The 25,761-nt window shown below is 43.0% G+C and overlaps 1 protein-coding gene across 1 annotated transcript in view; it reads left to right on the forward strand.

Annotated features, from left to right (window-relative positions):
• The first annotated feature begins 12,044 nt into the window (after nucleotides 1-12,044).
• chmp5b (charged multivesicular body protein 5b) overlaps nucleotides 12,045-25,761 on the forward strand; it is a 31,778-nt gene continuing 18,061 nt past the window's right edge. Inside the window, exon 1 of the mRNA XM_068010105.1 lies at nucleotides 12,045-12,210. Coding sequence (XP_067866206.1) covers nucleotides 12,142-12,210 — 69 coding nt within the window. The 5' untranslated portion in view covers nucleotides 12,045-12,141. The remainder of the gene's footprint in view (nucleotides 12,211-25,761) is intronic.

Here is a 25,761-nt window from a genome sequence, read left to right on the forward strand (position 1 = left end):
CACTTGGTAATTGGGCAATTGGAATCAAACAAGCGATTGACATGGGACACCTACAAGCCTCTAGGAATAAAGTATCTAAACAGGTGCTCGGGAGGGAAATCTTCAGCCTTCTTCAAACAGAATGAAAGCTTCCTGACGCTTAGCTTCAGCTGAGTATTAGGCTTCGACCTAACACTTTGGTTAGCTCAAGAAGACTGAGGACCCCAAGGACCAAAGAAATCATCAACACCTTGCCTGCCTCATTTGTCGGCAAGACTGTCACCACTGTTCTGCCCCACCATATGATCAGGCATTGGTAAACCTGTTATATGTCGTATGTCTTTTCTGTCTTTTTAGCTTATGCATGCAGCTTCATATTTAAACTGCTGCATCTTAATAAACTATTTAAAGCCACTTACGACTTTGATCCCCTTTTTGGTAATCTGTGACTCCCAGAGCAAATCTTAAGTGGTGTCAGAAGTGCTATTCATTGTGGTTGGAATCATAGGCTTGAGTTGTGAGAAGCAGCAGCATGTGAGTATTGCTGTGACTGGTAGAAAACGTTAGGAGTGTTTTGGTTAAGTAAAGACAGAAGTACAATGGCATCGGTATTTCACAGGGAACAATTGATAGATAACACGGCAGAGAAAACAGGCGCATCTGGGACGAAAGATACCCTGAGAATTTTAGAGGAGTCCGATGGGGATTATGAGTGCATTCTCAGTAAGCTCTCTGAGGATGTCCAGAAGTGCAAACTTAAGTAAAAAGGGCCCACAGCAAAAGTTAAACCTGCTGTGAGAAAAAAAGGTGCAGTTTCTGTGTATGTGAACAGTGTATGGGCATTCCTGATTTGCTATTGACAGCATTTCTTTTGTTTGAAGGTTTGTTTTAACAAAAAAGTCTAAGTTGTATGAAAGTATGAAAATGTGAATGTGATTCTGTTTATTTCCATTTAAGATTGTGCACCCAAAACTGGAAAAATGTGAAAACTGAATTACATTTTAAATTAAAGATGCTGGTGTGTGTTTTTATTTTTATTTTAAAATTTAGTTTTGCAACTGTGAAAAGGCACTGAACAGTTTGTTTTGTAAGAGATATGTTCTGGTCTTGAAGCCTTGAAGATGTCTGTCAGAAGTCCAATTTGCAGTTTTTAAAATACTTTGCTTTAATTGGACTAGTGTGTAAAAAAGCTGCTATTGCTTTTTTGCTGTTTAAAGTAAAGACATGTCTTACTGACAGCTTTTCCAAATGAGGTTAAGTAACAAACATCAGGAATTGAAAATGTCGCCTTTTCTATTCTTAAAGGGCTGCAAGGTTGATGTCCTTTTAAAACACCGTCACTTGGTAATTGGGCAATTGGAATCAAACAAGCGATTGACATGGGACACCTACAAGCCTCTAGGAATAAAGTATCTAAACAGGTGCTCGGGAGGGAAATCTTCAGCCTTCTTCAAACAGAATGAAAGCTTCCTGACGCTTAGCTTCAGCTGAGTACTGCGGCACAGTGGCGCAGTGGTTAGCACCGCAGCCTCACAGCTCCAGCGACCCGGGTTCAATTCTGGGTACTGCCTGTGTGGAGTTTGCAAGTTCTCCCTGTGTCTGCGTGGGTTTTCTCCGGGTGCTCCGGTTTCCTGCCAAAAGATTTGCAGGTTGGTAGGTAAATTGGCCATTATAAATTGCCCCTAGTATAGGTAGGTGGTAGGGAAATATAGGAACAGGTGGGGATGTGGTAGGAATATGGGATTAGTGTAGGATTAGTATAAAATGGGTGGTTGATGGTCGGCACAGACTCGGTGGGCCGAAGGGCCTGTTTCAGTGCTGTATCTCTAAAACTAAAACCAACATGAATGCTTGGAGCTCAGAAGCTGTGGGAAGCTCCACCCTCTTTAACTCTTTTTGCTCAAACAATGTTCACAAGATCATAGGAAATAGAAGCAGGAGTAGGCCATTCGGCCCATCGAAGCTGCTCCATCATTCAAACAGATCATGGCTGATCATCTACCTCTATGCATTTTCCCCCACTATCTCCATATCGCTTGATGTCATTAGTATCCAGAAATCTATCGATTTCTGTCTTGGACATACTCAATGAATGAGCTTCCACAGCTCTCTGGAGTGGAGAATTCCACAGATTCACCATCCTCTGTGTAAAGAAATTCCTCCTCATGTCAGTCTTAAATGTCTTGCCCCTTATTCTGAGACTGTATCCCCTTGTTCTAGACTCACCAGCCAGAGGAAACATCCTATCCACATCTACCCTATGCCCTGTATCCACATGCCCTGTAAGAATTTTGTAAGTTTCAATGAGATCACCTCTCATTCTTTGAAACTCTAGAGAATGCAGACCCAGTTTCTGCAATCTCTCCTCATAAGACAATCCCACCATCCCTTGCTTTTGATAAGGTTCTGCATGGGAGATTGGTTAAGGTGGTAAGAGCCCATGGGATCCAGGGCAGTTTGGCAAATTGGATCCAAAATTGGCTTAGTGGCAGGAGGCAGAGGGTGATGGTCGAGGGTTGCTTTTGCGAGTGGAAGCCTGTGACCAGTGGTGTACCACAGGGATTTGTGCCGGGTCCCTTGCTGTTTGTAGTGTACATAATGATTTAGATGTGAATACAGGAGGTATGATCAGTAAGATGACACAAAAATTGGTGGTGTTGTAAATAGTGAGGAGGAAAGCCTTAGATTACAGGACAATATAGATGGGCTGGTAAGATGGGCAGAGCTGTGGCAAATGGAATTTAACCTGAGAAGTGTGAGGTGATGCATTTTGGGAGGACTCACAAGGCAAGGGAATATACAATGGATGGTAGAACCCTAGGAAGTACAGAGGGTCAGAGGGACCTTGATGTGCTTGTTCATTGATCACTGAAGGCAGCAACACAGGTAGATAAGGTTGTTAGGAAGGCATATGGGTTACCTGCCTTTATTAGCCGAGGCATAGAATGTAAGAGCAGGGAGGGTATGATGGAGCTGTATAAAACGCTAGTTAGGCCACAGCTGGAGTACTGTGTACAGTTTTGGACACCACACTATAGGAAGGATATGATTGCACTGGAGAGGGTGCAGAGGAGATTCACCAGGATGTTGCCTGGGCTGGAGCATTTCAGCTATGAAGAGAGACTGAAAAGGCAAGGGTTGTTTTCCTTATAGGAGAGAAGGCTGAGGGGAGATATGATTGAGGTATACAAAATTATTTTTTTAGAGATACAGCACTGAAACAGGCCCTTCGACCCACCGAGTCTGTGCTGACCATCAACCAGCCATTTATACTAATCCTACACTAATCCCATATTCCTATCAAACCCCCACCTGTCTCTATATTCCCCTACCACCTACCTATACTAGGGGCAATTTATAATGGCCAATTTATCTATCAACCTGCAAGTCTTTGGGTGGTGGGAGGAAACCGGAGTACCCGGCGAAAACCCACACAGACACAGGGAGAACTTGCAAACTCCACACAGGCAGTACCCAGAATTGAACCCAGGTCGCTGGAGCTGTGAGGCTGCGGTGCTAACCACTGCACCATTGTGCATTGATAGGTTAGATGGGAAGAAACTTTTTCCCTTAGCAGAGGGGTCAATAACCAGGGGGTGTAGATTTAAGGTAAGGTGCAGGAGCTTTAGAGGGGATTTGAGGAAAAATGTGTTCACCCAGAGGGTGGTTGGAATCTGGAACGCACTGCCTGAAGAGGTGGTAGAGGCAGGAACCCTCACAACATTTAAGAAGTATTTAGATGAGCACTTGAAACGCCATAGCAGATAAGGCTTCGGGCCAAGTGCTGGAAAATGGGATTAGAATAGTTAGGTGCTTGATGGCCAGCACAGACATGATGGGCCGAAGGGCCTGTTTCTGTGCTGTATAACTCGATGACTCTATCCCAGGGATTAATCTGGTGAACCTCTGTTGCACTCCCTCTATGGAAAGTATATCCTTTCTTAGATAAAGAGACCAAAACTGTACACAATACTCCAGGTGCGGTCTCACCAAGGCTTTATACAATTGCTGCAATACATCTTTACTCCCGTATTCAAATCCCCTTGCAATGAAGGCTAACATGCCATTTTTTTAATCATTCATGGGATGTGAGCATCGCTGGCTAGACCAGCATTTATTGCCCATTCCTAATTGCCCTTGAGAAGGTGATGGTGAGCTGCCTTCTTGAACTGGTGCAGTCCATGTCGGGTAGGTATAGTGTAGAAAGGGAGTTCCAGGATTTTGACCCAGCGACAGTGAAGGAATAGTGATATAGTTCCAAGTCAGGAGGCTTGGAAGGGAACTTGCAGGTGGTGGTGTTCCCATGTGACCATGTAACCCCACATCTGTATAATGGTGCAATCCAATTTTTAGTCCACTGTCTCGGTTCGCCACTTCTTTTAAAGCCGTAGGCCACAGGCCATCAAGTCCAGGGGATTTGTCAGCTTTTAGTCCCATTATTATTTCCCATTACTATTTCTTTACTTAATTATATCCCTAATTTTCTCATTTTCACCAGACCCTTGGTTCACCACTATTTCCAGCATGATCTTTGTGTCTTCTACTGTGAAGACAGATACATAGTATTCATTTAATATCTCTGACATTGCCTTACAATTTCATCTGACTGCCTCTAAAGGACCCACATTTACTCTTGCTAATCTCTTTCTTTTTATATACCTATAGAAGTTTTTACAATTTGTTTTCATGTCTTTTGCTAGTTTACTCTCATGTTCTATTTTCTCTTCCATTATCAATTTCTAAGTCATCTTTTGATGAATTTTAAAATCCTCCTTTTCTTCAGGCTTACTGCACTTTTTGACAGCATTATAAGCGTCTTTCTTTAATCTAATACTATCTATAACTTCTCTTGTTCGACATGGTTGAACTACTTTTCTTGCGGGGTTTTATTTCCTAAGGGAATGTATAATTGCTGAAAATTATGAATGAACTCTGTAAATGTTTGCCATTGCCTATTTCCCATCATATATTATAATCTAGTTTCCCCAACTATCTTAGCCAAATTATCCCTCATACCAACGTAAATTGCTTTGTTCAGATTTGAGACCCTAGTTTTAGACTTAACTAAATCACTCTGAAACTCAATATAAAATTCTAACATTATGAAAACTCTTGCCCAAAGGCTCCCTTACTATAAGGTTATTAATTGATCCTGTTTTATTGCACAACGCTTGATGTAATATAGTCAATTCTCTAGTTGGTTCCTTGACCTATTGATCTAGAAAATCATGTTGAATTCATTTCATGAACTTGCTCTCCACACTATTACTGCAAATTTGGTTTGCCCAGTCCGTATGAAGATTAAAATCTCCCATGACTACTGTATGGCCCTTATTACATGCACCTCTAATTTCCTGATTTATACTCTGCCTGTCATGAAAACCCTACATGCCAAATGGGAAATATTAATTTCATCGGTTGGAAACTTGCCTGTGACTTTTACTGGAAATTGTTACAAATAACTTTTAAAATGAAAAGCTGGCAGCCAAGATGGCCACTGCAATTTACATATGAAACACCAACAGAGTAGACTGGAGACAGCATGACTGATTCAACCTAGCCAGAACAATGGGCTGCTCTCTGATTAAATTACCTGAAATGCCTTTATCAGTATGGTCATCAAGGGCCATCGACACCCATTGACTTTGAAAGCGTCAACCCCCACTATGTGTGACTGGACAGTTTGAGGAATAAAGCCTTGAACATCAGAGAAGCTACCAGAAGGACCTCATTAAAAACAGAAAGAGGTTTGGGAGTGTCAAGTGACTACTTGTGCAGCTTTGACTCAGAAAGCAGAGAACAGTAACTGAGAATCTATCTACAGAGCAGCTCTCTCTCTCTCTCTCTCTCTCTCTCTCTCTCTCCGGTACAGATCCAGAGAAGACCCGGCTGCAACTGGTAAAGCCAAGTCTACAGACCACCACAACCAACAATTGGGTACAAGTATTAAATCCCCTCTTTTGCCTTCTGGAACCTGAGAAACAAGCCCGCTACCGTGCACCTGGCCCAGTGAGAACTTCAGGACTACAATTTCAAATAAGGACTCTGGGACTGATATTCAGTATTTAAATTCCATTTATTCTGGACTCTACTCCAACCACCCAACTCTGTTTTTCCCTCTGTAACCTATTTGTGTGTGTGTGACTCTCGTGTGTCTGAGTGCATGAAAGCATAGTGTATTTTTATAATTTTAACCGGTTTACAGTGTTAAGAATAACAAACTTACATCTTTCTTGTTTAAACTCAAGAAAACCTGTCTGATTGGTTCTTGTGCAATTACATTAGAGGAACAGGAGCAAGTGCTCACTGAGGTGGTAAGTACAAACACTGTGTAAAAAGGATAAAAATTGTTGCGGTCAAACCAGAGAAGGGGTGAAAGGGGGAGCCTGAGACACCCTCTTCACCCGGCCATAACACTGCCTAACACTACAACTCCTTAAACCACTCCCCTATAAACCACTGTTCTCTGCCCCTTGTTGTTTCTGAGCTCCACCAAACTGATTCTACATCTTAAATAAAAGCAAAATACTACAGATGCTGGAAATCTGAAATAAAAACAAGAAATGCTGGAAATACTCAGCAGGTCTGGCAGCATCTGTGGAGAGAGAAGCAGAGTTAACGTTTCAGGTCAGTGACGCTTCTTCAGAACTGGCAAATATTAGAAATGTGAAAGGTTTTAAGTCAGTAATGCAGGGGTGGGGCAAGAGATAACAAAGGAGAAGGTGTAGCTAGGACAAGGTCACAGAATAGCTGATCAGAAGGCCATGGAGCAAAGGCAAACAATATGTTAATGGTGTGTTGAAAGTCAAAGCATTAGTACAGATAGGGTGTTAACGCACTGAAAACTGAACAGCCGTAGGTACAAACATGAAAAAAAACAGTGGGTAGGAAAACTGAACAAACGAAGATAAAATAAAATAAAATAAAATAAACACAAAAAATATATAAAAAAGAAAAAAATCGCTGCTTCACCTGAAAAGAGTGTTTGGGGCCTGGGATAGTGAGGAGAGAGGAGGTAAATGTGCAGGTATTACACCTCATGCGATTGCAGGGGAAGGTGCCATGGGAAGGGGATGAGGTGGCAGGGGTAATATCAGCATTCCGAAGGGATCGTTCCCTCCGCCACACCCTGGTCCACTCCTCCATTACCCCCACCACCTTGTCCGCTTCCCACGGCACCTTACCCTGCAATCGCAGGAGGTGTTAGACCTGCCCATTTACCTCCTCTCTCCTCACTATCCCAGGCCCCAAACACTCCTTTCAGGTGAAGCAGTGATTTATTTGTACTTCTTTCAATGTAGTATACTGTATTCTCTGCTCACAATGTGGTCTCCTCTACATTGGGGAGGCCAAATGCAGACTGGGTGACCGCTTTGCAGAACACCTCCACTCAGTACAAAAGCATGATCCCGAGCTTCCGGTTGCTTGCCACTTCAACACTCCCCCCTGCTCTCATGTTCACATCTCTGTCCTGGGATTGCTGCAGTATTCCAGTGAACATCAACGCAAGCTCGAGGAACAGCATCTCATTTACCGATTAGGCACACTACAGCCTGCCGGACTGAACATTGAGTTCAATCAGTTCAGATCATGATGGGCCCCCCATTTTACTTTCATTTTTAGTTATTTTTCTTCTTTCTTTTTTCATTTTTATATATTTTTTGTGTTTATTTTACTTTATTTCATCTTAGTTTGTTCAGTTTGCCTACCGACTTTTTTTTTCATGTTTGTACCTGCGGCTGTTTAGTTTTCAGTCCGTTAACACCCTATCTGTACTAATGCTTTGTCTTTCAACACACCATTAATATATTGTTTGCCTTTGCTCCATGACCTTCTGGTCGGTTATTCTCTGTGACCTTGTCCTATCTACACCTTCTCCTTTGTTATCTCTTGCCCCACCCTTGCTTTACTGACTTAAAACCTTTCACATTTCTAATATTTGCCAGTTCTGAAGAAGCGTTACTGACCTGAAATGTTAACGCTGCTTCTCTCTCCACAGATGCTGCCAGACCTGCTGAGTATTTCCAGCATTTCATGATTCTACATCTTGATTTCCTGAGCTAAACTAAAATCCTTTCTCTCTACTGTCTTTATTCCATCCCCATTCTCAGGGTAACTGTTCCTCCTTTTCCATTTTGCCTATCTCTTCAAAAAGTCAAATATCCTGGAATATATAATTTCCAAACTTGGTCACTTTGCAACCACAGCGGGATTTTATCTGGGCGTTGGGGGTCCCAACATCTGGCAAAAGCACTGGTGAGAACCCCGCGTCACCCCTTCATTAGCTTAAAGCCGTATTTATCTGCTGCTCAGCTTCATGCCTGATAGGGACCAAGGGCTGTTCCATCATAAAGGCCATGTTGAGCAGCATGCAGTTTACTATGCCAAATCTTGATACCTACTCAGTTGAGTGCTGCAGAGTTTCTCCAGAGTGGTCCAGGAAGTGGAAGTGCTGCTTGATGATGCTGATCGTGTGCTCTATTACGTTACTTGTAACAGCATGGCTCTTATTCTAGGCCTGCTGCGCACATGTCCTTGGTTCCTGTAGGATTCATGAGTCCTGTCCTCAGCAGGTAACCCTCATCACCCAATAGTCAGCCTTTGAGTTGCCATGGTGGGTCAAATACAGATGGCACAGAGGACTGCTGCAGAATGAAGGAATTGTGATTGCTATCAGGAAAATGGATATTCAGCTGCCAGTCGTTTAACACCAGCTGCACCTTGAGGGAGTGGATGAGAATGGCTGAGTTCACATGAGGCATACACAAGGCAATGTGTGTACAGTCAATGGCACCCTGTACCACAGGAAACCTGCAATCTATGCCAGTCCTCGTGCTCCCTCTGCGTACTTGTGTCTGGCAAGAGGGAATTAGATTAAACTGTTTCTCTGTGTACAAAGAGCCTCAGTGCTGTCCCTTATGCATTAGTGCATGGCAATATTATAGTTCCAGCAACAGCCTGGAAGGAGTCAGATGTGTAACACTTGAGAGCCATGGTCACCTTGACAGCCACAGGCAGTATTGTCTTTGCTCTGCTTTGGAGCAGCAATTGTGGCTGCAGCAGTTTGCAGATTTCAGTCACAGCCTGTATTATGAAGGGAGGTAGTTTCGTGCATAGGTCCTCACTGAAGTTGAGGTAAGAGAATTTCTCCCTAAGGACGCTGCACTGATATGGCCTCCTGCCAAGAGCCCTTCTCCTCCTCCTCTTCTTCCCTCTTCTAGCATCTTATCCTGCTCATTGTGGCCTCTCTTCATTCTCCCAGTCATGCTCAATTCCCAGAGGTAACCCGGCCAGGCCACCAGTGACTGAAAGCAATTTGTTTCAGCATAAGTTTTTAAATATATAGAAAATCAGCAACAGCCAGACCACTCCCTGTACAGTATTCAAACTTCAGCCAAATATAGGAAAGCTCCAAACACACATACAATTTCACCAAAGGTCAGAAGAAATAACGAAGCAACTAACCTGTAAATAGTTCCATGTTCCCTTTAAATATCAGTATTGGGGAGTGGACAGGGGGTTGGCTGGAGTGTGCAGATGGAAAATAGCAGAACGGGCATCAAATCAGTGTTGCACACTGATTCCCGCCATGATCTGCCATGGTCGTTAGGTGTGTGCAGGCAAATGCCTTTACCAAGTTGCCATCCTGCACTGTTCCATCAGAAGTGGACATGTGTATCTCAGACCTCACCTTCGAGCGTTGGTGGCTGAAGGGGTGGTAGAGGCAGGAACCCTCACGACATTTAAGAAGTATTTCGATGAGCACTTGAAACGCCATAGCATACAAGGCTACGGGCCAAGTGCTGGAAAATGGGATTAGAATAGTTAGGTGCTTGATGGCCGGTACAGACACGATGGGCCGAAGGGCCTGTTTCTGTGCTGTATAACTCTATGACTCTAGTACTTAAAAAAACGGGCACTACAGAGCCCAATTTAGTCACCTACATGTCTGAGAAATCAACAGAGACAGATAATGTTGGAAAATTTAAAAGGGAACTGCATAGATATTTATCCGAGAAATTGATTGAGAAGTCTGAGAAATAGTGTGTGGTATTTTTTGAACTTTGGGCCTGAAACGAAGTAATACCTTGGTCTCCTTAGGTCAGGTGCATCCTTTTTTTTATTCTTTCATAGGATATGGACATCACTGACAAGGCCAGCATTTGTTGCCTATCCCTAATTGCCCTTGACAACTGAATAGCTTGCTAGGCTGTTTCAGAGAGCAGTTAAGAGTCAACCACATTGCTGTGGGTCTACAGTCACATGTAGACCAGACCAGGTAAGGACAGCAGATTTCCTTCCTTAAAGGACATTAGTGAACCAGATGGTTTTTACAACAATCGATGATAGTTTCATGGCACCAATACTGAGATTAGTTTTCAATTCCAGAGTTTTCATTAATTAATTGAATTTATTAATTGAGTTTAAATTCCACCAGCTGGCATGATGGGATTTGAACCCATGTCCCCATGACATTGGGACTCTGGATTACTAGTTCAGTGACATTACCACTATGCCACCGTCTCCCCCTAAAAATGTATTATTTCCTAAATGATTCTAGGATATTTGCCCTCACTACATAAGAACATCAGAAATAGGAGCAGGAGTCGATCATATGACACCTCAAATCTGCTCTGCCATTCAATACGATCATGCCGATGTTCTGCCTCAACTTCACTTTACCCAGGAGACCATGCCATTCTTTGCAGGGAGTAGAACTTCTTGATACATTCCTAATTTTTCATTCTGCTAGTTTGAACCTTTATCTACTTGTCCTGCTCTTGTAATTTAAAGTAATATTCTGGATTTACCTTTCTCATACCCTTAACTATCTTACATATCTCTACATCCTGAGCATTGTTCCTCAGACATCTCTGGCCAGATTTTCAAATGGCTACAGAGGCAGCCGGGCAAGAAAATCATTGTGGGAGAGCAGCATGCCGTTTGGCAGCATCTTCCTGCCTCTGGGCCATTTTCAAGGAGGCCGAGTCGGAGGCGCAACAGCCACCTGCCCGCAAGTGGCGAGTAGCCAATTGAAGCAACTAAGGGGCCTATCAAGGCCCATCTCCCAAGCCGACTGGAAATCATGTCCTGCTCATCACTCATGGTGTGAAGAATTTCCCAAAATTAGTTCTAAATTTACTTTTTCTAATTTTAAGCCGAAGTCCTCTGGTTCCACTCTCAATTTAAGTTTGAAGTAATTCCTGGCTGCTAATTCTAGTTTCTTCACAAGTGAAGCTGTGTTGTCGTGGATGCATGTTATAGCTGCAGGCTTCGCAGCACATTTATATTTGCCTGATCAGGGGTCACCAATTTTGAAACTGATAGAAAAGGCCGGATAAAAGAAGTATGCATGTGTGAGCGTGACTTTGTTGTGGCATCGCTAAGCATCTGTCATGGTCTCCAACCAGAGCACAGAGAAATTTGTGCATTGGCACCTCTGTGTCCTGCTTTTTCCCTCAATTTTAAAATAATCAATTCACATTTGTGTCAGCTCTGCACCATGATAAAAGCACGTGTGTGTCTGCCAGCACATGGGCTGAAGAAGAAGCGCTGCCTCTGTACATTTTTAATAATCTATCTACACTCAGGTGCCGATTGGCCTGCTGTGCAATTCCAGCATTTGTTTTATTTCAATCTTTTTTTATTCATTCATGGGATGTGAGCGTCACTGGCTATGCCAGTATTTATTGCCCATCCCTAATTGCCCTGATTCCATCACACTCCTGACTTGTGCCTTGTAGATGGTGGACAGGCTTTGGGGAGTCAGGAGGTGAGTTACTCGCCTCAGGATTCCTAGCTTCTGACCTGCTCCTTGTAGCCACGGTATTTATATGACTACTCCAATTCAGTTTCTGGTCAATGGTAGCCCCTAGGATGCTGATAGTAGGGGATTCAGCTTCACTACGCATTTGCTCCATTGAGTTGAAATGACAATCGTCAAATGCAAAGCTGCTCTTCACTGCCCCCTGTTGCATTATATGCTGCACTGTTGCCTCCTCTCATCGCAAATGCGTCATGATGGTTACGCGCTAACGTAAGGCGGAAGATGGTCATCTGTGCGCGTTGCGTCATTAATCACCTGCTTGGGTGACCCGTCCACGATCACTGTGACGTCGGCGCCGCTGGGTCGGATAGAATTTTGATTTTGTGGCTGTCGCTATGAATCGGCTGTTCGGACGAGCGAAGCCGAAGGCCCCGCCGCCCAACTTGACGGACTGTATCGGGAGTGTGAGTGCTGGGACCTGGGGGGCGGGTGGGGGAGCGGCCTAGCCACACCGAGGCTGGGGCTTGGGTGTTGGTTAGCGGAGCGGACCGTATCCGGAAGAGCCGGGTCGGGCCGGGCCGGGCCGAGCCGAGCCCGGGGTCCTGAACATCCCCCTCACCCTGGGGGACTGACCTCTGTGAGTTCTGTGACAAGGGCTTGGTGAGGATAATCTGTTTTCAATGTGTTTACACAAAGACTTGTATTTTTGGAGCACCTTTCACAATCCCAGTGACTTACTTTTGTAGGAACCACAACATCCACTTTGTCCACAGCATGATCCCATAAACAACAAAAATAAATAACCAGATAATGTGTGTAGTTGCTGGCCAAGACACTGGGGATAATTGCCCTGCTTTTCAAAATAATCGTTTAGTGGAATCTGTTACATCCACCTGAGAGAACAGACGCAGCCTCGGATTAACCTCACCATCAAAAGACGGTACCTCTGACAGTACAGCACTCACTCATTACCGCACTGGACTGTCATCTTAGATTTATAGAGTTTATTATGAGAGAGAGGTGGAGGCATTTAGGGAAAGAATTCCAGAACATGGGTGTAGACAGGTAAAGGCATGGTTGAAAATAGTGATGGAAAGCAAGTGTGGGATGCACAGAGGCTAGCATCAAAGGAATGCAGAATTCTAGCAGTGTTGTCTGACTGAAGAGGTAACAAAGATGGGGAGACGTGAGGCATTGAAAAGATTTCAATGTGAGGATGAGATTTTAAAATTACATAGGACATTTAGTACAGAATAGGACTTTCCAACCAGTCATACCCGTGCTTATTTTCCACTTGAGCCTTCACCCATCCTTTCCCATCTAACTCTATCAGCATAACCTTCTATTTCCTTCTCCCTTAAGCTTATCTAAACTCCCATTAAACGCATTTATACGATTCACCTCAAATACTTCCTGTGGTAACTAGTTCTATTCTTGCCAATCTCTGAATAAAGATGTTTCTTAATGCCCTATTTGATTATTCAGTGACTGCCTTTTATTGGCCTCTATTTGCTCATCCCCACAAGTGGAAGCATTCTGTGTCCACTTTCTCAAAACCTTTCATAATTTTAAAGAATCTCTTGGGTTACTCCTCAGCTTTCTCTTTTTCAAGAGAAAAGAGACACAAACTATTCATTGATTCCTGATGGGTATAACCTTGCATTTCTGATATCATCCTTGTAAATCTGTTTTGTGCCCTCTCTAGTGCCCCATATCCTTTTTATATGTTCACCAGAACTGTAGTACAAGTTTAGTATAACTCTTCTACTTTTCAGTTCCATCTCTATAGAAATGAACCCGAGTGCTTGGTTTGCTTTTTTTAATGGCCTTAATCTGTTGCTACTTCTAATGACTGAAATAGGCAGTAACCTAGGGACTAAAAAGAGTGAGGGAATTAAGGATGTTGCTATCAGCTGAGAAAAAGTATTGGAGAAACTTGAGCGACTAAAATTTGACAAGTCCCCAGAACCAGATGGCCTACATCCTATGCATCTAAAAGAGATAGCTGCAGAGATAGTGGATGCGCTGGCTATGATTTTCCAGAATTCAGGATTCAGGAGTGATCCAGTCAGATTGGAAGTTGGCAAATGTTGCACTACTTTTCAAGAAAGGAGGTAGAGAGAAAATAGGGAACTGCAGGCCAGCTAGCCTAACTTCAGTTGTTGGGAAGATGTTCAAATCTATTATTAAAGAAAAGCATAGTATGATTAGAACAAGTCAGCATGATTTTACTAAAGGGAGATCCTGTTGGAGAAATTTGAGTTTTTTGAGGATGTAACTAGTAGGGGTGGATAGAGGGGGAAACCAGTGGATGTAGTATACCTGGATTTTTGGGTGCATTTGATGAGGTGCCACATAAAAGATTAATAGGCAAGATAGGGGCTCATGGTGTTGGAGGTGATATATTGACGTGGATAGAGGATTGGTTCACAGACAGGAAGCAGAGAGTGGGCATAAATGGGGCATTTTCAAGTTGGCAGGCAGTGAATACTGGGGCGCTGCAAGGATCAGTGCTGGGGCCTCAGCTATTTACACTATATTCATGACTTGAACAAAGAGACAGAGAGTAATGTATCTTAAGTTTGCTGATACAAAGCTCGGTGGAAAGGTAAGCTGCGGGGAGGATGTAGAGAGGCTGCAAAGAGATCTAAACAGGTTAAGTAAGTGGGTAACAAGATGGCAAATGGAGTATAATGTAGAGAAGTCTGAAGTTCACTTTGGTTGTAAAAATAGGAAAGCAGAATTTTTTTTAGAAGGTATGAAATTGGTAAGTGTTGATGTTCAGAGAGACTTGGGGGTACTCGTACAAGGAACATGCAGGTGCACTGGGCTATTAGGGCGGCGCAGTGGTTAGCACCGCAGCCTCACAGCTCCAGCGACCCGGGTTCAATTCTGGGTGCTGCCTGTGCGGAGTTTGCAAGTCCTCCCTGTGTCTGCATGGGTTTTCGCCAGGTACTCCGGTTTCCTCCCACCACCAAAAGACTTGCAGGTTGATAGGTAAATTGGCCATTATAAATTGCCCCTAGTATAGGTAGGTGGTAGGAGAATATAGGGACAGGTGAGGATGTGGTAGGGATATGGGATTAGTGTAGGATTAGTATAAATGGGTGGTTGATGGTCGGCACAGACTTGGTGGGCCGAAGGGCCTGTTTCAGTGCTGTATTTCTAAATAAAATAAATTAGGAAGGCAAATGGCATGTTGGCCTTTTTTGCAAGGGGATAGGAGTACAGGAATAAAGAAATCTTATTAAAATTGTACAGGGCTTTGGTGAAACCGCACCTGCAGTTTTGATCTCCACATTTAAGAAATGATATACTTGCACTGGAGGCAGTGCAGCGAAGATTTACTAAATTGGTCCCTGGGATGAGGGGGTTGTCGTATGATGAGAGGCTGAGTAAATTGGGTCATATTCTCTGGAGTTTAGAAGAATGAGAGGTGATCTAATTGAGACATACAAGATTCTGAAAGGGCTTGATACGGTAGAAGCTGAGAGATTGTTCCCACTGGTCAGGGAATCTAGAATGCGGGGACACAGTCTCAGGATAAGGGGCCAATCATTCAGGATTGCAATGAGGAGAAATTACTACACTCAAAGGGTCGTGAATCTTTGGAATTCTCCACCCCAGAGGGTTGTGGATGCTCCATCATTGAATATATTTAAGGCTGGGATAGATGGATTTTTGGTCTCACAGGGAATCAAGGGATATGGGGAGCGGGCAGGAAAGTGGCATTGAAGCCCAAGATCAGCCAAAATCCATATTGAATGGTGGATAGGCTCGATGAGCCATATGGTCTACTTCTGCTCCTATTTCTCGTGTTCTTGTGTATTTTACTCCCAGATCCCTTTGCTCCTCTACCCCATTTAGATTCTTATTTTCCAGATAATATGTGACCTTATTTTGCGTATCAAAATGTAATACCTCACATGTGCCTGTGTTGAGATTCACTTGTCAATTATATGCCCATTCTGCAGGTTTATTGAGGCATTGGGGGACCTGAAGCCAAGATGGGGTCAGGCAGGACAGGGGTGTTGAGTGAGCTGAACTTGGTGCAGGTTAAGATACAGGCAGCAGAGTTTTGCATGAGTTGAAGTTGATGAGTGGTGGAGGATGGATGGCCAGCTGGGAGATCTTCTGGTCAGGTGTTCTTAAAGGTTTGAAATTTGGATTGGCTTGCTAGTGTTTCTAATGGTCCTACCACTGATCTCCATGTAATTGTTAAAAGTGAATTTGAGCATACTTCTGTGAATGAGTAAAATCTCACAAGTGAGTTAAAATTAATTTTGCTGTTTGTAAAAGTTTAGATGCAAACTCCGTTAAATGTATTGAGGTTGAAGGGAATCAGTTTACATTTTAAAGTATTCTACAAGTTTTTAGCTAAGCAAAAGAGAACCTTTTAACTTAAGATCTACCTTGTTGACTAGCAAACAATAAAGCTCAATGGGGGCGTAGATAAAGAATAGCTGATTACTCATACTGGAAATCTAACTCTTCGCCCTTCACCTCTGGCCCCTCCCTGGCCCGGTCTGAACTCAGTAGAGCTAACAGTGACAGCTGATTCAGTATGAAATAATAGACGAGCATATACGCTTGAGTTTTGAAGAAACTGGAAGAACTGGTTCTATTTTTTGGATCTGAACATTTCTTTTGCCTTTCCAAAAGACGACGACCATTGTTAACACTTGGCATTTTCCAACATCTTGTTTGTCCACTAGTTTCTGCTGCTAAGTATGTTGCATTTGTTTTTGATGTTTGGCTGTTTCAAATTGGAAACAAAAACAGAAAATTCTGGGCACATTCAGCAGATCAGAGAGTATCTGTGGATGAAACCGACAAGTTAACTTTTCAGGCATGTATTCAATGTCAAAACATAAGGATATTGCAGATGAGCAGATTTAAAAAGGAACAAAAGGAAGGTGGAAGGAAAAGCACACACGAGAAAGGAAATAGAATGACCAGTAAGGACTTAAATAGAAAACAAGAGATGATAAGGCAGACGTGATATTAGCATTAGCCATCAGGAGATATGGGAGAAATTGGAGACATTTACAAGACATAGAACATGTCAATAGTTGAGGAGCTGGTGGATAATGCAGGTCAAAATAGCCTGAGAAATGGAGAAGGTGCAGAATGTGGTAAAAGAGTAGGTTGATTCCAAAGGTACAGTCTGCCCTGCCAACATAAGCACCAGCCCATTCCCTATACCCCATCCCTCCAAAAGACCAGCACAGCATCCCATATTGTCATCACTTCTTGTTCAAGAGAAATTAGGAATGTAGTTAAGATCTGAAGTTATTAAAGTCAATTTTAAGCCTGGAGTGCTGCAAAGTGCCAAACAGATGTGATGCTGTTCCTTATGCTTCATTAGAGCAGTATAAAAGCCCAAAACAGATGTTAGAGGATGGGGAATTGGCAGGTGACTGGATCTCAGGAATGTACTTGTGGGCGGAATAGACGTGTTTGGTAAAGTGGTCACCTAATCTGCCAGGGTCTTGACAATGTAGAGGAGACTGCGTTGTGGGCTGCAAATGCAGTATTCTAAGTTTGAAGAAAATGCACATAAATTGCTGTTTACCCAGAAGGAGTCTTCTGAGGCCTTGATGTGGACGTGAATGTGCAGGTGTTCCATCTCTCATGCTTGTATGGGCAGATGATGGTTGGAGTGAATTAGGGTGTCAGAGGGAATAGTCCTGGCATATGGAAGAAACTATCCAGAAGGGATGAGGTCATTAATGGTCTGAGACATAGCTTGGTATTTAGTAGTGGATTGTAGTGTGGGCGTTGGGGGAGGGGGGGAAGCAGGATTTATTGTCAAAGGAATTGGCCTTCATTTATGTCCTTTTGTCATACAATAACAGTGCCCCTTTGATGTCGGGGTTGTACTTGAGAGTGCAGAGCACTGCAAGTTCATCAGGAGATAGATTAAAGTGAGTGACAATAGTGGTGAAACCGACATGGATGATATGGCCAGGATTTTTTGGTAGGGTTAATGCAACTTGTGGGGTTAACGCATGCACAGTTAAACATCGAAATCAGGAAGTTACTGTCAAAGTTGCCCTACTGCTGTAGGAACTGTGCTCCAGTGATACCTTGTTGAGAGATTCAGCATTCAAACACATGAAGGGCGTGAAGTTGCAGTACTTGCCCACTTGCTACTACTAAACACGGCAGAAAAAATTAAGGCTTGTCCATTCAATTGTATGTGCACGTTCAATGTGTGTTGCAATAACATGTAATAAGTGTTACACTACCAAAGAGCCGCTGGCACTGAAAATTTCCGTTTACCACTTTGGAGTCTCATTCCTTCAGATTTTCTTTGGAGATAGATAGAGTCATAGAGAGATACAGCACTGAAACAGGCCCTTTGGCCCACCGAGTCTGTGCTGACCAACAGCCAGCCATTTATAGTAATCCTACATTGATCCCATATTCCCTACCACATTCCCACCATTCTCCTACCACCTACCTACACTAGGGGCAATTTACAATGGCCAATTTACCTATCAGCCTGCAAGTCTTTGGCTGTGGGAGGAAACCGGAGCACCCGGCGGAAACCCACGCGGTCACAGGGAGAACTTGCAAACTCTGCACAGGCAGTACCCAGAACTGAACCTGGATCACTGGAGCTGTGAGGCTGCGGTGCTAACCACTGTGCCACTCTTTTAACTTTTTCTTTGTCTCTTTCATCCCCCTCTCAAGCCCATCTTTCCCTCTTTATTTTGCTTTCTGTACAGCGTTACAGTGAATTAAATATTCGAACTGACACTTCCTGGTTTAGACTCTGCATGTCTCAATAGGAATTCTTCAGTCTGATTGGCTGAAGAGACATGCTATTGCTTGCTCTGATTGCACAGCTCCCCTGTAAAGAGCACTGTCCTAAAAAGGATTTCTAATTACTGTAAGTTGCAGCACAAAAGACCACAAAGTCTATGAACAGTGTAGCAAGCAAAGCAGGAGGAGTGCACTGTTTGTTCTTATCCCACTTCTCCACAGATCACAACATATCTTTAAATTTTCCCACGTACCGATACAGTCTAACGTATATTCTATTTTTCCCAGAATAAAACACCAACCAGGTTTCTTTAATAAACAACAAAATTATCAGTTCATTATAAAACAACCTTTAGCCAGTGATGAAGTAAAGCATAAACACACAGATTGAAATATAAAAGCTCCCTTTTTACCTTAGTACCCCTCTCTCTCTCTCTCTCTCTCACACACAACACACACACTGGTTAACCAGAAAAATAAAAGGGACACAAAAAAGAACACTTAGGCTAAATACTTACTCATTCTTGAAGAAAAAAAGAGAAGATATGGAGCAATCTGCTTTCTGCCCAAACTGTTTGTACAAATTCAAAAAACTCAGGTTGCCCAGCAGGTTAGTCCTGTGACTAGCTGGTTTGACCATGTCTGTGCATTCGGCCATCTTAGCAGTCAACCTGGAATGCGAGCTCCCCCATCTTCAATGTCTGGTGATCAAAAGTCCATTGTGGGTTGAATGTCAGGGAATGGCTGCTTTGTCCTTCCAAACACTGTCTGTTAATATGCAAATGTATTTTCCAGCCACGGCTGATCTGTTTAACAAGTCTTCACTCCAGTAACAGTTTAAAATCAATGTTCATGACAAAATTAATGTGCCTCATTCTTGGCAGGTGGGGGCCTAGCATGACCGAAAGAATTCTGGATAAGTTACAACCTGAAGTGTTTTCATATCTGTTCAGTTATTAGCATTGAGATGTGTACTTGTGCAGAGAAAGTCAGGGTAGTACCTAGACAGGTTTAGAACTAGTTTTCCTTGCACCTAATAAAGACATATCAGAAATTAATGAAAAAAAATACATTGTCCCAGTCGAAGTTAACTTCGGTTATGTTCTGCAACTTCTACTATTAAGCTCTGGGTTGTTAAATGTTGACTAATTGTGTGAGCATGTTTTTTTTTTAAAAGGAGTAGGCAGTTCTGGGCTGAGCTTCGTTCAAATCCAAATGGCTTGAGGGTGGGGGAGCGGTGGGGATGGTGGCTGGGAGGCAGTGAAGAAAAAAGGATAAAATAAAATATTATAAGGATCTGGGGAGTGGGTTCCCGCAATAACAACAACTGCTTGTATTTATGTAGCACCTTTAATGTAATAAAACATCCCAAGGTGCTTCACAGGAGCATTATAAAACAATATATGACACCATGCCACAAAAGGAGATATTAGGTCAGATGACCAAAAGCTTGATCAAAGAGGTAGAGTTTAAGGAGCGTCTTAAAGGAATAAAGTGAGGTAGACAGGCAGAGAAGAGTAGGAAGGATATTCCAGAGCTTGGGGCCTAAGCTACTGAAGGTACAGGCACCAGTGGTGGAGCAATTAAATTCAGGGAAGCCAAGAAGCTAGAATTAGAGGAGTGAAGATATCTTGGAGGAGATTACAGAGATAGGGAGGGGCGAGGTCATGGAGGGATTTGAAAACAAATTTGAGAATTTTAAAATCAAGATGTTACTTGACCGGGAGCCAATGTAGGTCAGCAAGCACAGGGGTGATAGAGAAATGGGAATTGGTGCAAGTTAAGACACGGGTAGCAGAGTTTTGGATGACCACAAGTTTACGGAGAATAGAAAGTGGGAGACCAGGCAGGAGTGCATTGAAATCATCAAGTCTTCGCACTTATTGGAAGTGAGGGTGGAGGGGAGAGGGTTCTAAGAGCATAAGAATCTTATGGGTATTTGAATATAAAATGTGTCCATTTTAGCCTTTCCTATACTTGAGGAGAAATGCTCTACCTCTAATTTTGAACAGTTTCCTGAGGTGGTTTATTGATTTAAAAAAAATAAATCTCACTTGATTGTGGTCAGTCCAAAACAGACACATTTCCAGTAACTTTAGTCTGAAGAAGGAAAATGGTAATTCAATGCTCTCAGCAGGATTCTTTAGTGTATTGCTACCGATACACTATTGGAAAAATAGTGCATAAGCCAATTAGCTGTTGTTGGCATCCTTCCATCTACAAAAGATGGTGAGACAGCAAACAATCCATTTGTGGGAGAGTGGTGGGGGGATCTTCTCTTGGTCTACCTTTGCTGATGGCTGTGAAGGCCTATCCTTGAGAGGTGGGTTCTGCCACAAGTACCACATGTGAAGCTGCCAAATAGTGCTGAGAGTTGTTTTTGGCGTTGATGCCTGTTGCCAAGCTGCTGTAGCCATGGTCGTTGTCATAGTTCACACCAGTCCACAGGATGTCGAAACTTCCCTCTTTCGCCAACTAGTGAATCCCAGGTACAATAGTCGACATTTAGGGCCTTCATGCCATGCTTGCGAGCATCCTTGAAACAGAGCTTTGGGCGCCCGACTGGTTGTCTGGCCACAGCTACCTGACCATACAGAAGGCCCTTAGGTCTGCGACCATCTTCCATCCTGTGGACGTGTCCGATCCACCGAAGTCGCCTCTGTTTGATTAGTGCCAGCACACTTGAGAGCTCTGCCTTTGAGAGGACTGCCGCATATGTGATTTTGTCCTGCCAGGGTATGCTTGTAATGCGCTGCAGACAGCGAAGATGGAAATTATTCCGCTTCTTTTCCTGGTAGCTTCAAGTCGCCTATGTTTCACAGCCATAGAGCAAGGTGCTGAGAATACAGACCTTATAAACCATCAGCTTGGTCCTAAGGGTCAGCTTGGTGTTATCCCATTCGCGTTTAATGAGTTGGCCACAGGTGGTTGTTGCTTTCCCTATGTGTGTATCAAACACTGCATCAAGGGACAGATTGCCTGTCACCGTGGACCCAAGGTAGCAGAATTTGTTAACCACTTCCAGTGAGTGAGGTGTTATTTAGTGTGATTGGGGCTGAGATGCAACACCTTGTCCCGTGACCACAGTTTTCTTGATGCTTATAGTCAAGGAGAACAAGCTACAGGCATTAGCTACTATTGATGAATTACCTTAAATGGCAATTGCCACTGGCCTGCAATCATCAGTTCTTCACTCTGGTTTAAAATGTGCTCTTTCCAATTTTGAAAGGACAAAATCTCTCGTCTTACTGCTGGGTATTTTTCACAGTTCAGATTCACATATCATGAAAATCTCACACAGTCAACTCATTGTTATACTTTACTGAAAGCCTAGTGACTACACTGTGGTACTGTTCTGGATCCTGGAACAATATCGTATGCTAGTTAGCGCTTCTATAACTAATGGTAACTTTGATAGCAAGGTAGCAAACTACACTCAACAGACATACCATGACAATGGTAATTGTATTGGTTTGTGAAGCTTAGTTGCAATACTGTATCCAGTATTGAGGTTCTGATACCATCCATGTGGGTGTCCGCTCAGAGATAGATATTTGAAATGTTCCTCCCATATTTACCATCACTGAAACAAAACCAATAAGATAGCTATTCTGTAAAGTGGTGTCGTTTGCATATGAATAAAAAGAATGGGGTTGAAAGTATGCCACATATCAGGAAAATCATCCAATAAAGAAAGCAAGATATACAGGAAATGCTGGAAATACTCAGCAGGTCAAGCAGCGTATCTGCTAAGAGAGAAACAGTTAATGTTTCATTTCAGTGACCTTTCGTCAACTGGACAGGAAGAAAGACTTACTATGGTGCAGGGGTCAGCAACCATTTTTACCTGAAGAGGCTTTTTAAAAGAATTTGCTGAATATAAAAACTATTTGGAACCACAAGACAATATTTCAGTATTTCTAAACCAAATACTTGGCAAGTTGCCAGGAACTTCTGTTGGAATGCATAATTTGCATATGTAATAAAATATAATTTATGTACCAGTAGAAGAAAAACTAAATTAAAATAGACCTAACTCTGAATTGTTTTTTGACATTTTAACTATAATTGACAGTAAAGTCATCTTTAAAACAAGCTATAAGTTAAGATGAGTAGACTTAAGACAATTTTTTTGACTATTGATTCTCGTGTTTAAAAAATAGCTTCTAATAGCACATTCAGAATAGTTTATCGTCTCAGCTATATTAGAAACAATAATGGTCGCAACCATAAAACATGTTGCTCAAACAAAAGGCATAATCTATAACCATGGTGTAGCTATACCATTTGAAAAGGTTTAATTAGAGCATAATGCTTTGTATTAAAATAGTCATTTGAAATCGTAAAGTGTAGCATAATAATTAGTCTTTTATCCCCACAATAAAAACACGGCTTTTATTTTTCTTGACTTAATTTTTTTAGGCTTTGTTCACGTTAATGCGATCCAACTGGAAATAGTTGGGAGCCCCAAATGAGATGTTGAAGAGCCGCAGGTTGCATACTTGTCATGGTGTCTTTTATGACTTCAGGACATCCCAAAGCACTGTACAGCCAATTAAGCACTGAAGGCACTGGATACAGCAAAGGCTATGGGCCCTGACAACATTTCAGCAGTAGTACTGAAGACATATGCTCCAGGACTAGCCATGCCCTTAGCCAAGCTGTTCCAATACAGCTAAAACACCGGCATCTACCTGGCAATATGGAGAATTGCCCAGTTATGTCCTGTCCACAATAAGCAGGACAAATCCAATCCAGCCAATTACCCCATCAGTCTACTCTCAATCATCAGCAAAGTGGTGGAAGGTGTCATTGACAGTGCTATCACGCAGCACTTATGCAGCAACAGCCTGCTCACTGATGCTCAGTTTGGGTTCCACCAGGGCCACTAGGCTCCGGGCCGTTTTACATGTGTGGCATCAAGTAAATAAATATAAATAAATAGTAAAAGGGTGGAGTGGGGCCAAAAGGGGAATTTACACATGGAGGCAGGGGGAAGGGCTGAGGTATTAAATGAATACTTTGCATCTGTCTTTACCAAGGAAGAAGGTGCTATCCAGGCCACAGTGAAAGAAGAAGTAATTAATACATTAGAAGGATTTAAAATTGATGAGGATGTATTAGGTAGGCTGTCTATACTAAAGTTGATAAAGCACCAAGGCCGGATAAGATGCATCTGAGGATACTGAGGGAAATGAGTGGAAATTGCGGAGGCACTGGCCATAATTTTTCAGTCTTCCTTAGACTTGGGTGGTGCCAGAGGACTGGAGAATTGCAAATTTATTTATTTTTTTATTTAGAGATACAGCACTGAAACAGGCCCTTCGGCCCACCGAGTCGGTGCCGACCAACAACCACCCATTTATACTAATCCTACAGTAATCCCATATTCCCTATCATCTACCTACACTAGGGGCAATTTACAATGGCCAATTTACCTATCACCTGCAAGTCTTCGGACATGGGAGGAAACCGGAGCACCCGGCGAAAACCCACGCAGACACAGGGAGAACTTGCAAACTCCGCACTGGCAGTACCCAGAATCAAACCCAGGTCCCTGGAGCTGTGAGGCTGCGGTGCTAGCCACTGCGCCACTGTGCCGCCCTTGTTCACCCTTGTTCAAAAATGGTTGTAAAGATAAGCCCAGCAACTACAGGCTAGTCAGTTTAACTTCAGTGGTGGGGAAACGTCTAGAAACAATAATTCAGGACCGACTTAATAGTCACATGGACAAATGCGGGTTAATAAGGAAAGCCAGCACAAATTCTTTGAGGGAATTTTTTGAAGAGGTAACCGAGAGGATTGATGAGGGCAATACTGTTGATGTGGTGTACATGGACTTCCAAAAGGCATTTGATACAGTGTCGCGCAACAGATTTGTGAGCAAAATCATAGCTCATGGAATAAAAGGGACGGGAGTAACGTGGATACGACATTGGCTGAGTGACAGGAAACAGAGTAGTGGTTAATGGATGTTCTTCGGGCTGGAGGAAAGTTAGTAGTGGAGTTCCCCAGGGGGTCAGTGCTGGGACCCTTGCTGTCCCTGGTAGATATTAATGGCCTAGACCTTGGTGTACAGGGCACAATTTCAAAATCTGCAGATGATACGAAACTTGAAAGTATTGTGAACTGTGAAGAGGATAGTGTAGAACGTCAAAAGGGCATAGACAAGTTGATGGAATGGGCAGAGAAGTGGCAGATGAAGTTTAATGCTGAGAAATGTGAAATGATTCATTTTGGTAGGAAGAGCATGAAGAGAAAATATAAAGAGTACAACTCTAAAGGAGGGGGAGGTGCAAGAGCAGAGGGACCTGGGTATATATATGCATAAGTCATTGAACTTGGCAGGACATGTTGAGAGTGTGGTTAATAAAGCATATAGTATCCTAGGCTTTATTAATAGGGGCATAGTGTACAAGAGCATGGAGGTTGTGTTGAACATGTATAAGACACTATTTCAGCTGAAGTATTGCAGCCGCACTTTAGGAAAGATGTGACCGCATTGGAGAGAGTACAGAAAAGATTCACGAAAATGATTCCAGGGATGAGGAACTTCACTTATGAAGATAGATTGGAGAAGTTGGGACTCTTTTCCTTGGAGAAGTGAAGGTTAAGAAGAGTTTTGATAGAGGTATTCAAAATCATGAGGGGTCAGTCCAGAGTGGATAGGGAAAAACTGTTCGCACACATGAAGCGATTGAGAATGAGAGGGCACAGATTTAAAGTGATTGGCAAAAGAAGCAAACGTGACATGAGAAAAAACTTTTTCATGCAGCGAGTGGTTAGGATCTGGAATGCACTGCCTGAGAGTCTGGTAGAGGCAGGTTTAATCGAGGCATTCAAAAGGGAATTCGACCATTATCTGAAAAGGAAGAATGTGCAGGGTTACAGGAAGAAGGCGGGGGAATGGCATTAGGTGAATAGCTGATGCGGAGAGTCAGCACAGATGTGTTGGGCCGAATGGCCTCCTTTAGCACAGTAACAATTCTGTGATTCTGAAGGAGCCCCTAGCAAAATTGAAGTAAATCATAATCAGAGGGAAAACTCTTATTCTGGTTGGAATCATACCTAGCACAAAGGAAGATGGTTGTGGTTTTTGGAGGCCAATCATCTCAACCCCAGCGCATCACTACATGAGTTCTTCAGGGTAGTGTCCTAGGCTCAACCATCTTCAGCTGCTTCATCAATGACTTTCCCTCCATCATAAGGTCAGAAGTGGCGACGTTCGCTGATGATTGCAGTGT

Source organism: Heterodontus francisci, chromosome 2, assembly GCF_036365525.1.
Source record: "Heterodontus francisci isolate sHetFra1 chromosome 2, sHetFra1.hap1, whole genome shotgun sequence".
Classification (NCBI taxonomy): domain Eukaryota; kingdom Metazoa; phylum Chordata; class Chondrichthyes; order Heterodontiformes; family Heterodontidae; genus Heterodontus; species Heterodontus francisci.